The sequence below is a fragment of the Thamnophis elegans genome, chromosome 10 (genome assembly GCF_009769535.1).
Source record: "Thamnophis elegans isolate rThaEle1 chromosome 10, rThaEle1.pri, whole genome shotgun sequence".
Taxonomy (NCBI): Eukaryota; Metazoa; Chordata; class Lepidosauria; order Squamata; family Colubridae; genus Thamnophis; species Thamnophis elegans.
In genome coordinates, this window is record NC_045550.1 from 39,645,009 (window position 1) to 39,659,985 (window position 14,977).

The 14,977-nt window shown below is 38.4% G+C and overlaps 1 protein-coding gene across 7 annotated transcripts in view; it reads right to left on the reverse strand.

The window, feature by feature from the left end:
* SLC19A3 (solute carrier family 19 member 3) overlaps positions 1–14,977 on the reverse strand; it is a 28,676-nt gene that overhangs the window by 9,160 nt on the left and 4,539 nt on the right. The window contains exons 1-5 of one of the 7 annotated variants that reach the window (XM_032225101.1): positions 8,763–9,238; positions 8,057–8,118; positions 4,065–7,365; positions 1,750–1,910; positions 50–869 (exon numbers count right to left, since the gene is read on the reverse strand). In XM_032225101.1, the coding sequence (XP_032080992.1) occupies positions 50–869; positions 1,750–1,910; positions 4,065–4,104 (1,021 nt within the window). In that variant the 5' untranslated portion in view covers positions 4,105–7,365; positions 8,057–8,118; positions 8,763–9,238. Of the gene's footprint in view, positions 1–49; positions 870–1,749; positions 1,911–4,064; positions 9,239–14,977 lie in introns of those variants that run through there. The other 6 variants (XM_032225103.1, XM_032225104.1, XM_032225099.1 and 3 more) reach the window with 6 other exon arrangements.

The following is a 14,977-nucleotide window of genomic DNA, read 5'->3' on the forward strand; positions in this document are numbered from 1 at the left end:
TTAACATTTATGGTTGGTAATGTATAAGATAAATTTTAAGCTTACTTACTCAGAAATGTAGCTATGGCTTCAACAGCTCCGTTATAAACTTCAGAACTATGAGAAGGCGCTTTATCATCCCACAGTACTTGCACATAATTCAAAATTTGGTTAAATCCTGCAGTAGCTAAAGCCCACCACATTGACCAGTACAGAAGCTTTTTAGTAGTATAACATTCTTTCAGATCCAGGCACAACTGCATTAGGATTGACAGAAAGTGACTCTGGAGTTTAATTTTGGATGGCTCGTGTTCAGGTAAATCCTGGGGTCTGGCCACTGATATTGTCATCTCTTGGTCCTGTTGATTGGTTTGTTGGTCGGAAATTTGCATTGTAACTTTCTCTACTGATCCAATGAAAGGTTCTGGGGAAGACTTTCTGTGGAAGAACATGCTTTTTTGTGGCATGGGCAGAAAAAATGAAGATATAAATGCCATAGACACAGAAGCTAAAGTTATGACATTAAGATAAAAATAAGGTACTTGGCCTAAAGAAACTAAAAGCTGTCCAAGCAGAGATCCCATGGTAGATGCCACCAGGGTGATACTTCTGCAATAACCTGTCACTTTCTGATAATAATCAGCACTGACAACGCTATATATATAAGCATAATAGGCAACCTCTGTGGCTGTTGCAAGTCCATACATAAACTCTGCCAGCTGCATGGCTGATATCCCAGATGCAAACAAAAGTAACACCCAAGTAACAATTAAGCTAATCCCCTGTAGAATAATTATAGGTTTATAGCGTGCATAGTCTGTAATCAGAAATACAGGGAAGAGCAGGGCCAGGTAGGAGTATGTCCAAACTGGAAAAATATGTTGTGTTACCTAGAAGACAAAAAGGAGAAATTTTATAAAGCAGAACTATAAAATATGCATATGATTGTACCTAGATAGATAGATACCTTGTATCTATCAGAAAAGCCATGTTCTAATGGCTTCATCAAAGCCCAATAGAGTTGGAGTCATGAAGACCTCTGGAGCAGGGCAGGTTCAGCTACCACCAGGGAAAGTCGTTTGCAGTCATGCTTAAAAGTTTGTGAAATGCCTAATTTCTCTAGTTTGGGTTTAATTTCCCCTTCAAATGAATTGATAATCCTAGAAATTTTGCTACACATAAATACATAGCTTTGGATCATATTCCTCAATAACTAAACAAACTGGTATAAGTTTTTGGCTTATTTGTTTAATTGATTTCTGTTTATCTAGGACTTATTTAGAACATATGGAGAATAGATCATGTTTTAGATAATATTTATGCAGAAATATTGAAAATTCAAAAAGGTTTGCAAACATTTAAGCATTACTGTAATACCATGAAACAACATTGCCTGGAAACTAGAGTAAGCCAAATCATCCAGAAATCAGAACATCAGGTGGAAACAACAGAAGAAAGCTGGTCTTAGTAAGGCCTTCAGCCATGAAGTATATGAAATATATGAAGGTAGAGGACAATCAACACCATTAATTACACTTGGAAAAATACCAATAACCAGTTCAGTTTATGGAGAAGTGGTAAAATTGATGAAATGTAAAATATCTGTAGCTACTTGTGCTGCTGAATCACAGCCGACAAAATTACATCATGGATTTAACATGCATGCAATTTAACCGGTATCGGGGAGGGGGTGTCACAAAAGCCCTCCAACAACTGCATCTTATTTCTACCCAATAAATTCCCTCACATATAAAACATATTTCACTATACCTCATCAATTGTCAGATTTTTTTCAGGTCCAGTAAGGTAAGGTGTGAGGAAAGGTTCAGATGGCCTCATCATGGTAAAGAAGCCATAAATACAAAGGATCAGAGTTGGAAAAATCCACCCACTCTGATGTACTTTCTGCCAACAGTCCATGGCTCTTTCAGCTAAAATATTAAAGTACACAAAAATAGAAGTGGTTTAAATGTGTACAGTGCAGTGGTGGGTTTCAATTTTTTTTAGAACCTCTTATGTAGATGTGGCCTGCTTTGTGGGAGTGGCTTGCCGGCCAAGTGACTGGGTGGAAGTGGCTTGCGGCCATGTGACTGGGTAGGAGTGGCTTGCTAGCCATGTGACTGGGTGGGCATGGGCAACTTGTAAAATGTGGTGAAACTCACTTAACAACGCTCTTGCTTAGCAACCAAAATGTTGGCTCAGAAACTGGCATTTGAAGCACGCAAGTCTTAAAGCTGTCAAGTTACAAGACCCTTGCACCCCTAACCCTTTAGAAAAAAAAACCTAGGGGTGTTCAAACTTGACAGTTTTAAGACTTGTGGACTTCAACTCCCAGAATTCTTTCTCTCGCTCTTGATGATGTGTGGACGGGCAGGGAGAGGGAGCTGGAACCGGTTCTAAATGGCACTGTAGATTTGTGGAACCTCTTCTATAGAAGAGGTTAGAACTGGCAGGAACCCACCCCTGGTACAGTGAGATGTTTTTCTTAGAGCAGGGCTGTCAAACTCCTGGCCCATGGGCCGGATGCATCAAGTGCTGGCTATGCCCATGCCTGGTTAGGGAAAGGTGGGAAGTCCCAATATGTCATGTGACACTGCTGTGACATGAGTTTGACACCCCTGTCTTAGAGGATAAAGAATTGAAATTGTAGAGGAACTATAATAAAAGTCATGGAAACAAAGCCATAGAACCCATTTTAGCATTCATTTTACCTGCTTGTCAGACTAGTATCAAGGCTCAAAAAGAAAAAGAAAAACATTTCAGGGGGTAACATCACAACTACTGAACAATTACACATTTTTTTAAATTAATGTCTCCTTATTTCCCCAATCAAAATTGCTGTCTCCAATATAGGGCAAGATAATAGGGATTGTTTACAAAATTACAGATTGCCAAACATTTAGAGAGCTTCTATTTGTTAATTCACACTTCAAAACATTTCTTCTGAGCTTATTGGTTACAAAATAAACATTAACTTAAAAAAAGAGAAGAAAATATTATGTTACAGTAAAACCTAAATTGTATTTAGGTATAGGAAGTTACCTAATCAGCTGGATGACTTTGGACCAGTCACTCTTTCAGTCCAAATCACTTCATAGGGTTGTTGTGGAGAAAATAGGAGAAGAAGGTGTGTTGATATGTTCACTGCCTTGAGTTTATTTATAAAAATAATAAACGTGGCTACAAATAAATAGATAGCTTAGACTAGATAACCTAGTGACCAGTTGGGTCATCTTTTGAGAAAAAGATGATAGGACAAATGCTATTTTTAAATTTTTTATTTATTTATATCCTGCTTTATTTTTTTACAAATAACTCAAGGCAACCAACATATCTAATACTCTTTCTTCCCTACAATAACATTGAAGTTTTGGCTAACTACATTTTTCTTACCATTGTGCTTGATAGTTCCATGATCATCGAAGAAGAGTTTGTATCATAAATAAAAAAGTATTGTAGTGGAAAACAAAGTCTAATGATAAGTCAATATTTACTTATCTAAATAGATAAACAGAATGATCAGAGGTGGGCACAAAACCTGTGATTGTGGGAGTGATTTCTAACTTCCTGCTAGCTTCCCATTGATATTTCTGGCTCAGAAATCATGGTCATGTGACAATGACCACAACTTTGGGAATAAAACTGGACTGAACATTGTGGAAATTTAATTCCACAGAAATAATTGTAATTATTTTACAATTGTAATAGCAATTGTAATCTAACAACAAAATAAATAGCGAGCCAACAATAAAAATATTTGATGAAGGCAAAAACCCAATGGAGCCTTTTGTATTTAGATCAATGGGATCCCGACATTTAGGCACAAGAGAAAGAAAAAATACCCAGAAGCATTAGAGTGAATGCATGAAGGTTAAAATATGGGACTGGATCCAGAGAAATCTAATTTAAAAACCATCATCAGCAAGAGAGCTTCCTGAGGGAGCCAGTCATTCTCTTAGCCCAAGTATCCTCTCAGTTGTTCTTGCAGATAAAGTAGGAGAAGTGGGTGTGATGTACTTTGGTTTAGCTTCAAATAATATGCAGGATATAAGTATGAGAAATATTTTTTTAAAAAATATATTTACCGTGTTCCAGCTCCTTAGGTTGTTGCAAAATGGTAACCATATTTTCTGCTTCCCTCAAATGAAAACGCCTTTGGGTTTTCTCTTTAAATAATTACCCTTGCTTCTCATCAATACATTTCTTAGGTTTTCAAATTTCAATATCCAGCTTGAGGCAAGAATTTCTGTAAATATCTTCCTGACATCTCCAATTGTTGATTATTTGTCTTTTTGATTTAATGAACTTAAATCTTGCTTGCTTTATGTTGCTGCACTTCCTTTCAGATTCCTCCTTGCCTCATGGTAGTTATTCCAGCTTTTCAAGTTTTAAAACTGCCACTTCCTTGAAAATATGTCCGTTTATGTATCCTCCCTTTAAATAAATAGAAACCCTGCCAAAGGTTTTCTAATTTAAGTTCACAACTTAATTAGATTAAGTTATTTAAGCTAATTACATAAGGACTTCCATCCTTTTAAGAAGACAATGGTGTCAGAGTACTGTCCTATGTGAATCAGGTTTCAAATGACCATTGGCTTACCTGAAGGGTCATTTTCTGTTTGCTGCGGGAGAGTCCAAGCGTGGGTTAAACAGCCAATCTGCCCACGACTGAATTGAAACTTTAACATTGCCTCTGGTGTTGCCTTGACTTCCAATGAAGGCTTGGAACTGTTGACCAACGACGTCCATAAAAAAGTTCCAGAAAAAGTCTGTAAGGAATAGCGGAGAAAGACCCCAGGGTGGGGTTGGACTCTCCTGCAGCGCACAGAAAATGATCTTTCAGGTAAGCCAATAGTCATTTTCCTCTGTGCTGCTTGGACAGTTCAAACATGGGATATACCAAGCTAAATTTCACTAGGGCGGAAAGCTGTTGAGTCCAGGGTCTCTCCGCTGGTATGAATGTCCTGAAGGACTCGCCTCCCAAATGCCCCCTCCGCAGAAGCGAATTTGTCCAATTTATAGTTCTGAACAAACAGAGCTAAGGAAGTCCATGTTGCCGCCCTGCAAATCTTCTTTATTGATGCCTGGGTCACCAAGGCTGCTGTGGTAGCGGCGCTTCTCGTAGAATGTGTGGTGATTTGGCATGGCACCAGTTTGGATTGCAGGACGTGAGCGAAGGCAATGCATGCACGCAGCCAATGCCCAATGGTAGATGAAGAGACCTTGCAGCCTTGGGATGCAGGTTGAAAAGACACAAGAGTGACTCAGATCATCTGAATGCTGCCGTGCATTTGTTGTATTTACATAGAGTTCTACGGACATCGAGCATGTGCCATCTTTTTTCCCTTGGATGTTTAGAATGTGGACAAAAATCTGGGAGGATGACCTCCTGGGCTTGGTAAAACCAGGAGTTGATCTTGGGAATAAATGTCGGGTCCAGTCGGAGGATCACCCTGTCAGGATGTATCTGACACAAGTCCTTCCAAACTGACAGGGCTGCCAACTCCGAGATCCACCGTGCAGAAGTGATGGCAATTAAGAAGACTGTCTTAAATGTCAGATGCTTAAGACTAGTGGGCCATAGTGGTTCAAATGGCGGGCCTGTCAGACCCCGTAACACAACCTCGAGCTCCCATGCCTGATATTGATGGATGACCAGGAGCCTCAGGTTGGTTGTGCCCCACAGGAAACTATGGATGATGGGATGTGACGAAGAGCATCCCCATCCAGGCCTGACCCTTGCTTTTTATCCTGCTTAGTGTAGGGCTTGCTCACCTTAGGGGCTCCCTGGCTGCCCTTCAGCCTGTCTGGAAAAAGCCCTACTGGTAGAGCGGCCTGGGTGATCTTTCCCCACATGGGGGTTGGTCTGCCATCCCAGCGATCTCGAGGGGCATTTGAAGGAAGCAGGGGCCTCTTCACTCACCATATTAGCGACCCTGGATCAAGGGCCCTAGCGCTCCCAAGGTGCAGACACCGAGGGCAGTAGCTGGTTGAAGCTTATGGAGGCCAAGGCCAGTAGACCAAAGGTATGAGCCAATCACTCCCAGTACCAACACAGATCGAAGTATCAACGAGCCTGACCAATGAGGCCAAAAACTCCACAGCTGCAATTGCTTTGGGAGCACAGTCCCAGAGGAACAGATCCTGCCGGAGGCCGGACAGGAGGTCTTCCACGGCAATCTGCTGAGAGCAGGGCAGATAAGGCAATGGCAGGCCAAAAATGCAGGAAAAACTGCAAAAACAAAATGGCGTTCATGACAAAAGCTACTCAAAATGGTCACCGAAACCAAAACCTATGCCTGCTGTGGCTCCGCACCAGCCACCGGCTCCTTCTGAGGAGCACAGACGGAGGCTGCGGAATCTACAGTCAGGAGCATGATCACAGTGAAAAAGTGGCACAATCATGTGGGCGTCAGTGCTCCGACCCCACGCCTCAACTGGCAGCTGCCTCCGATCTCCGCAATGCCCAAGCAAGCCCGGGACACTGCGGAGGCGAACAACAATGAGAAAAGGGGAAAAAAACAAAAAGGGAAATTCTTTTCACCAACACCTGCTATCTAGGGAAGAAAGAAAACTGCAAAAATAACAAGGAAAAAGGAAAAAGAGAGTCCAAGCAATTTGCAAAAGACTGAGAGAAACTTGAAACACGTCCACTGGGCTTTGACTGAATTGAAAAAACTGGAAGTCAAGGCAACACCAGAGGCGTGGTTAAAGTTTCAATTCAGTCCTAGGCAGATTGGCTGAGTTTAACCCATGCTTGGACTCTCCAAGCAGTGCACAGGAAAATCTACCATTCATGGAGCAACCCAAAGAAAAGGCAACTGTGAATTTGAATATCTAATATCTGTGGATATGAATATCACTGGAAAAATGCATTTGCTAGTTGCTTTGTTAGAAAGTATCAGATGAGGCATGGCATTTTGTTGTAGGAGAAAGCAGCTGAATTATTTTATTTCCAAATAACATTAATGTCATCATTTTTATTATATGTTTTATTTCATTCTGCTGTTCACTGCAGAAATATGAAGCATAATTTGAAGAGAAAGATGGCCATTTTTTTCTTTTCCACCTGGCAATTATTTTTATGCTCTCCAATCCAAATGCTGGAAAGAAACTAGGTAAATGGTATTAGAAATCGATCTGTCTTATTGGTCAATAGGATATGAAATAAGGTCAATCTTAGTGTGGTGGGAAAAGTCAACAAAATGGAAGATCAAAATTTAAAAATTAACTAATCACACTGGGAGGCAATGGAGAAAAAAATCTAAAACAAATTCCTGCCAGTGCTTCCTTATGAAAAAAATAGTTGAACAATGCCAGTATTTGTCCTTCTCTTAGTCGTGTGACCCCAAATGGAGCTGCTATAAAGGGGTTCCAGAAGCCATTCTATGACAGAGAAAACAACATTTCAGGACATTTTTTCAAAAACTGCTCCATCTTATTCCCTGCCTACCCCATCAACAAGGTCAAATCCATATAAAGGAGAGACGAACTTTAAGATTTTCAACACATTGCTCTCATGGGCTTATTTTTTCATAAAATTGCATAAACAACTTATACCTATCATTACATGTGTCTTTATGTGTTTAGTAAGTCAAGGGAGCCAAATTGAAAGCAAAAATACACTCCATTAAATTGTAATTATTTTAGTTTAAAAAAATCAATCAATGCAAGCAAATAAGCAATCTCCTTTACTGCAGTTCCTGCTTGCAAAGGCATTGAATATTATGCCACCAGGAGACAAATTGCAAGCAAATATATAGGAAACATTATTGAATGCATTTCTTCATGTCTAAAAAATGAAGACAAGCTGTGGAAGTGAAAAGTGAAATAAGAAATCAAATTATTCCATACTGGCAATATCGCTTTACTCAAAGTTACAGATTCGGTAAAATAATTCTTTGAAGGAGATCAAGTCTGAGCTTTGGAAAGGGTAACTAATTCAGCAATCACAATAATGGGTTGCAAACTAATTCTGTCCAAAACATGCAGAATGTTTGCAGAGCAATTAAAACCACTCATGAAAAAAATCATGATGACCCACAACTCAATAATAAGGCAATGTAAATTCACTCACCTGTATGACATCAAAAGAAGCCACGTGATACAATTGAAGTTTCTTCTTTCTGAATCCAAAATCTAATGTTAATGAAAGAACCATTGGGTTTTGGAAAGAGAAATGGCAAATGGGCTGTACATTTAATTACGGTACATTTCATTCATGATATTCTTGTTAATGATATAGAGGTGCCCTAGCAGCTATTTTGTTAGCTATATTTTTGTATAGGTAAGACAAAGGTAATTATAACTCCAGTATAACTACTGACAAGAATTAATTTTAGAGGAATTTTAAAAGGCAAATTATGGTCAGAGATCTTACATTTATTAACCTAAAGGGAACCAAGGTGTGTGTATGAATTTCATTTTTCTCCAATCTTCCCTGATTGCTCATGCTTCAATTGAATGTATAGTTTTCTTGGAAATAGCCTTTGCCACTTATAATTTAGTGAAATGGGCAGCAAACAAGTCAAATAAATAAATAAATTGTTGTAATTATTTTTCTATTCTTTCCAAAGAAATACGGTACATATTTTTAAATTAGAATATCAACCAAATATTCATATTATTTCAACTCTTCAAATTATTTTAAGTTTAAAAACTTTAAATGTTTTAATTATGTAACTAAAATACAAATTATATTAACACAAATTAACCATAGTTTTTCTGATATATGAAGTAAGCCAGAGAATGATAAAGAAAAAAATAATAATGGCAAATTGTACCTGCAGAAAATCTTGCTTCCTGGCTCTACTTCTCTCCCAATGTCTGTTTCACCCACCTTTATGTTGCAGATGACAATTCATTTTACCTCGTTGTGAAATGATTCATTCAGGTTGCCAAGCGTATGTGCAGTCCATGAAACTCCAGGTGGATTTTTAAAATGGTCTTTGTAAAAGAGAAGAAAATTAAATTAGTAAGCATCAAGGTAGACTTGCAGTTGGCACATTAACTTTTATTTAGTAAAATCTACGTAGGGAAAATGGAGGAGGGAGTGACAATTGCTTTGATCCCTGATCAAAGAACAGTTAATTGTTTTCATTACAAAGGACAAAAATATGTTTATAACAATGCTTAGAGATATCCACAGTCGCTGTACTTAGGCTTCAAGGTCCATGCGATAAAGCAGCTGAATGTATTAACTAAAAGTTAGTAGCAATGTTACAGAAGCTCTTTTTATGGCTAACCTATTTTCTGGAAATGATTTCCTTGATTTGTTCAACCCACCAACAAATCGTGGCAAATCATACTCCACTACTGACATGAAAGAAATGTAGACATAGATTATCACATGGAAGAACATTTCAGGTAACCCCACTATTTAACTAAATCAAAATAGATTATGAAACTTCCCAGGAATTTCTGGAGCTTTGCTGACCACCAGTTAATTTACTGTCAGTGTCCAGAGAACTTTGGTTGTATGGTGCTGCTGTCTCATTGAAGGATGGCGAGGAGATGCCATGGCATTGAAGAGTAATGTGCAAAGCTAGGAAAGGGCTTTGGGGATCAAACAAAAGGAAACATTAAAAGCAAGGTTTACAGTTAATTGAAATAGAAAGAAGATTGGTTGCTGACTTTTGTGGTCTTTTGCTATTGTAAGAAGAAAATGGCACACCATCTGAGAGGAAGCCATTCCCTTGGAATGAATATTGTATGCCAAGGAATGGGCTAGCAATCCAAAACCAAGAGGCTGTAAGTGGCATTTCCTACAAAAGTATGGGAGGGAGGGAGGGAGGGAAGGAAGGAAGGAGGGAGGGAGGGAGGGAAGGAAGGAAGGAAGGAAGGAAGGAAGGAAGGAAGGAAGGAAGGAAGGAAGGACGGATGGATCTTTACTTTTTTCCTGACTTTATTCTTTCCTTATGCTTTCCTGGGAACTGGAAGTAGATGGAAGACACCATCTGTTTCTACGCTCCGGAAGTGGGGAGAGGCCCATTATGGCATTGATGAAGCAGAAAGTATGGATCTGCCCTTGGGGTGTATCCCAATCAAGCTTTGGACAATTCCTAAGCTCTAGTCAGAGATGTTCATAAGGTCCTGGTGGCAATATTTTTCTTTCTCAAGAAAATCTATTTAGGGAAAGACAGTACTACTACAGAGTGATTTTTTTTTTTTGGAACAACATTGCTTATTTTTATTTATTTATAAAATAGCATTTAAAAATAGTCTCAAAGCTATATTTATAGTTTGTGTGTGCGTGATTCCAATGTTATATCTGTCGTGCAACTCCTGCATAATTCCTAAATTTTAAAAGATCTTGTCATTCGTTTCTAAAGTTTCACGTTCGCCAACCATATGTGCAATGTTTAATTCATAGTGCTATATCAATCCACCTGGATCCATTCTTTAGCAGCCTCATGAATAAGTAAAAGAAACTTCAAAGCTTACAACTGTCCAAAACTTTATTTCCTTAAATTTTCTGGAGGTTTATAGATATTCAAGCATTCCATATTTCTCATATTGTTTGGCAAAACAGTTCAGCTGAGAGTAAAATAAAGTTGGTAACTGTTAAGCACATTTATTCTAAGTTACCAAAGTAATTTTATACTACTCTATGTATTACGGTCAAATCTTATTTTAACCAGAGAGGTTTCCTTTTTCTGTTAGCATTCTGATGTTCAGATGATGGTAATGAAGATGGATGGACAGACAACAAGAATTTATTTAAACAACACAAACACATTGATTTTTTTTCATCATTTTAAAATATCCAGTTATTCATTTGCATTACATACTTGCTTTGTTTATGTAACAGCAAGTGCTTACTTAAATGAATTCCACAGGGGTTGAAGGATGTGGATTGCATGTTCTGAGTGCAAAATGGAATGCTTAAAAAGGCAGAATAGCATGCTTTTCTTGGCTTCAAACCAAGAAAAATGAAGCATGCAATTAACCAAGGTAATTCCTTTATTGCCTGGAAGCTGTGCCTTCACTGCTTAGGGTGGTTTTGAAGGCAAGAGAGTTGCATTGAAGGAAGTAAAGTAGCATGAATGGAGGCAGCTGAAAAATTCTTCTCTTACTGCTGCTGGAAAACAAGTGAGAACAGTATGAAACCTCCCATGTGAGAGCGGGACACTGAGCTCTCTTTCCAACAATATTTTTCTTTTAAAGTTAATTTATGTCACATCAATTTCTTTTAAATGTAAGTTGTGGGATGTGGGTATGCTAATTCTGTAGTGGAAAAAAAAAAGAGGACGATGAAATCCCACTTTATGCATTAGTCTTTTCTTTAGTAATATGTTTTAGAGTTGGGAAAGAGTAGACTGTTCTGTTAATCTGGTTGTAGAACTGGTATCAATGAACAAGAACAAATCACTGTATTACTGTATTGTGTATTTGTAATATTTATTGGCTGTATGCTGTATGCTAAATAGTGCAATAAAATGCAATGATAAATGTGCACCAAAAAGAGCTACAGTATTCAATATTCCAGAATATTGTTTACGTTATTTTCATTATATGAAAGAATATCAACACTTGTGATTTACTCTCCTTGTTTTAAAAATCAGAAAAAGAATAGAATAACTGCAATGCATGGGTTAAAAAACAATCCTCCCCAAAGGTAAATGGACAAGGCATTGCAAATCTACATTTAAGGACTGTTCAGAACCCAGCTTTTAAATTCAATTAATTGTGTTTAAGAGTATATACATTGTGTAAGTCCATTTCCAACCTATAATTGATTCAGAAGCAGCACCAGTTTGGCTATACTGGTTGTAAGGGATATAAGTTGTAATTCATTGCTCCTGGAGTGTGCCAGGTTAGAGAAGTTGAATTTATATACAAGGCATATGCTTCAAGGTAGACAAAGAAGTGACAGCAATAATTTTCCTTACAAACTGATTGTCAATTCTTCAATTATGTATTTGCAATATTAATAACCCATCTTTCTCAGCCTCAGAGCAGCTCCTCAAAGTGGCTAACAATGGGGAATTAAATAATCATTAAACTTCTTTCAACTTGTTTAAAAGAATCATTAATTCTTTCAACTTGTTTAAAAGACAGTGGTACCTTAAGAAGATTCTGAGTTATTGTGATAGTATAAACATCCATTACGCTTGGGTTTAGATAGGGTTTTCTCAAAATGGTGTCTTCCAGATGTGTTAGCTCATGTGCTGAGAAGTTACAACTCATTTGTAGGGTGCCAGGTGGGGGTGAAGGCTTTTCATTATCAAACTCTGGGATGGCGGAGGGGAAAGGGGTTAAAATCTCAATGGGAACATTTAGCTGGAATCATTCTAATTCTACTTCATGAAGCTTCCCAGTTTAGCATTCAATAAAATACTCCTATTGGTATTCTAAACTGAGAGGATTGGCACTGGCCAAATCCTTAACACTGTGAAGAAATTCAGAGCGAGCTGAGGCATATTCTATATCAACTAACCTATTTTACAGCTAGAATTAATCTTTCCAGCTTGACTTACAGCGGCTCTTTCAAGAAAGACACAGAAGGGTTTGAGAAAATTGGTTCTGTTCCAGATTACATCAACAACCAGAATCACACAGCAGTTTGTTCACAGTTTTCACCCTATTTTCTTTTCCAATGTTCTTTATGTGATGTTTCCTCGCAAATGGAAGTCAAAGCAGAGATCTTTGTTTCCTTCCAGTCCTTTCTTCCTTGTATTTATTTGGCTAAACAATTTACTTCTTATTTTCCTCCCCCACCCCCTCTTCTGCAGCTGTGATAGAAACTGGCAAAGTGTTAATTACAAAAAAATTGGCAAAATGCATAGTTTATTGGAGTGAATAAACTCTCTTTCCCTCCGCATTTTTCAAAAAAAGAACACTCCTCACCACCCATATGATGCCCCTAATTTTTGAAATGCATTTATTTTCTAAATGCCTCTATAGGTTTGTAGTCAGCCTAAAACAAACATCAGGAATCCTTTCCCTTGAAAAGACTAATAATAAACATCACAGTCATACAATTTAAAAAAGTACTTTAGGTTTTCTTCTTTGATCTCCCAAAAACATTCCCTGTAGTACTAAGACAGCACTAATTTCATTGAATATATTTTGAAAGCTGATGATGTCTGGAACAAATCATGTTCGTGTTTGATAAATACTCTCAGTACCTCTCTGGATGAAATTAGATATGACATTAATTGCATGAATTCAATTAATGTCCTTGATTTAAGAGGAAATATAAATCACCTTCAGGCAGTCTTATCAGTCTGTATCTGTATGTGAGGAGCGAGAAAATATGGGCATTTTAAAAATCTGCTACTTTTATTAAAAGAAAAGTTGTGTTAGTGCCACTAGGAATGTTTCTTAAAGTACAAGTAGCAGTTTCAGAGAGACAATGTCTGTTGAAGCTCTTGGAAAGAAGATTAAATATTTCCTCTTTATCTAGTATGCCTTTGTATGATCAGGCAGGTCCAAAAGCGACTGGACAGTTCAATGACACGTTGAATATGTTTTCTGTTTATGTAATGTTGGTTTTCCAAAGGTATACAGACTGTATCTGAAATTCCCCTGCTGTACAATAGATGAACCAGGTCTTATAGACTAAGACCCCAGTCCACATTCTCTCAGGGTAATTTCTCAGAGGTTGTCTGATGATGGTGAACCCAGATGGTAAAAGCTGCTGTAAATTGATAGAAAAACTCCGATATCTAAGTCACAAATTGCTGAATTAACCCAGTTTCCTAGGTACCCACAATATACTAAACCTTAAACTAAGCTCACTGATTGGATTTGCACAATATTTTGAATAAGAAATTAAGAGCCGAGGTGGCGCAGTGGTTAGGGTGCAGTACTGCAGGCCACTTTAGCTGACTCTGATCTGCAGTTCAGCTGTTCAAATCTCATCGGCTCAAGGTCGACTCAGCCTTCCATCCTTCCAAGGTGGGTGAAATGAGGACCCGGACTGTGGGGGCAAGTTGCTGACTCAATTTGCTAAAAAAATTGTAAACCGCTTAGAGAGGGCTGAAAGCCCTATGAAGCGGTATATAAGTTAAATAAATAAATAAATAAATAAATAAATAAATAAATAAATAAATAAATAAATAAATAAATAAATAAATAAATAACCAACCAACCAACCAACCAACCAACCAACCAGATAAAGGTTGTTCTGTAAATTTAGCCTCTCTTGATCTATTGCCTGAGACAGTCTTATAACTACCATTCCTTCTCTCTACTATGTGCAACTTCCACAGTGACAGCTGCACTACTACGTACTCTCTATTCATCACTTTGAGGAATTGCAAAATAAACATTACCATTAGCAGGAATGTGGCATGTGATATGAATATGACTAAGGCAAGTAGTATTTCCTCTTTTTCTTATTTATAAGTATTATATTAAAGACTCAAGTGACCCAAGTCATTGTCTAGTCCTCTTGTATCTAACGAACAAATATAGTTACTGCTCCTGAAGCAAATTTTATGGTTTATGGCAGGGGTGGGTTTCAACCGGTTCGCGGCGGTCCCTGCAAACCGGTTGGTCGGCGAACCCGGAAGTAAGTAACTTCCGGGAACGGCGAAGGGCCCACTCGCCCGCCCGCGCTCCTTACTCGGTTTTGACGAGTTCTGTGCTTCCACGCATGCGCAGGACGCATACAGCGCCTGCGCGATCCTCCAGGAGCAGCTGGAGCATCGCACAGACGCTAGTACGCATGCGTGCACTGCGCACGTGCACGAGGACGTCACTGGCCCCGTTCCAACCGAACCGGTTGGAACGGGGCGAGAAACCCACCCCTGGTTTATGGTCACTCTATGAGGGAGATGGGAGGTCTCTAATTCAGAAAGACAAGGAGTCTTGCACAGTCTGCTGGATTCTAGACTTGTGCTCTAACCACTAGAAAAAGCATAATTGTGAATCAAATTTATATCAATCTGAAAAAGAATGATTTATTCCCTGCAGAACAAAAACTTGTGCTACAAAAATTTGAGGACAATGAGGGATCAGTTATTGACTGACAACTTGGTTTTGAAGAATT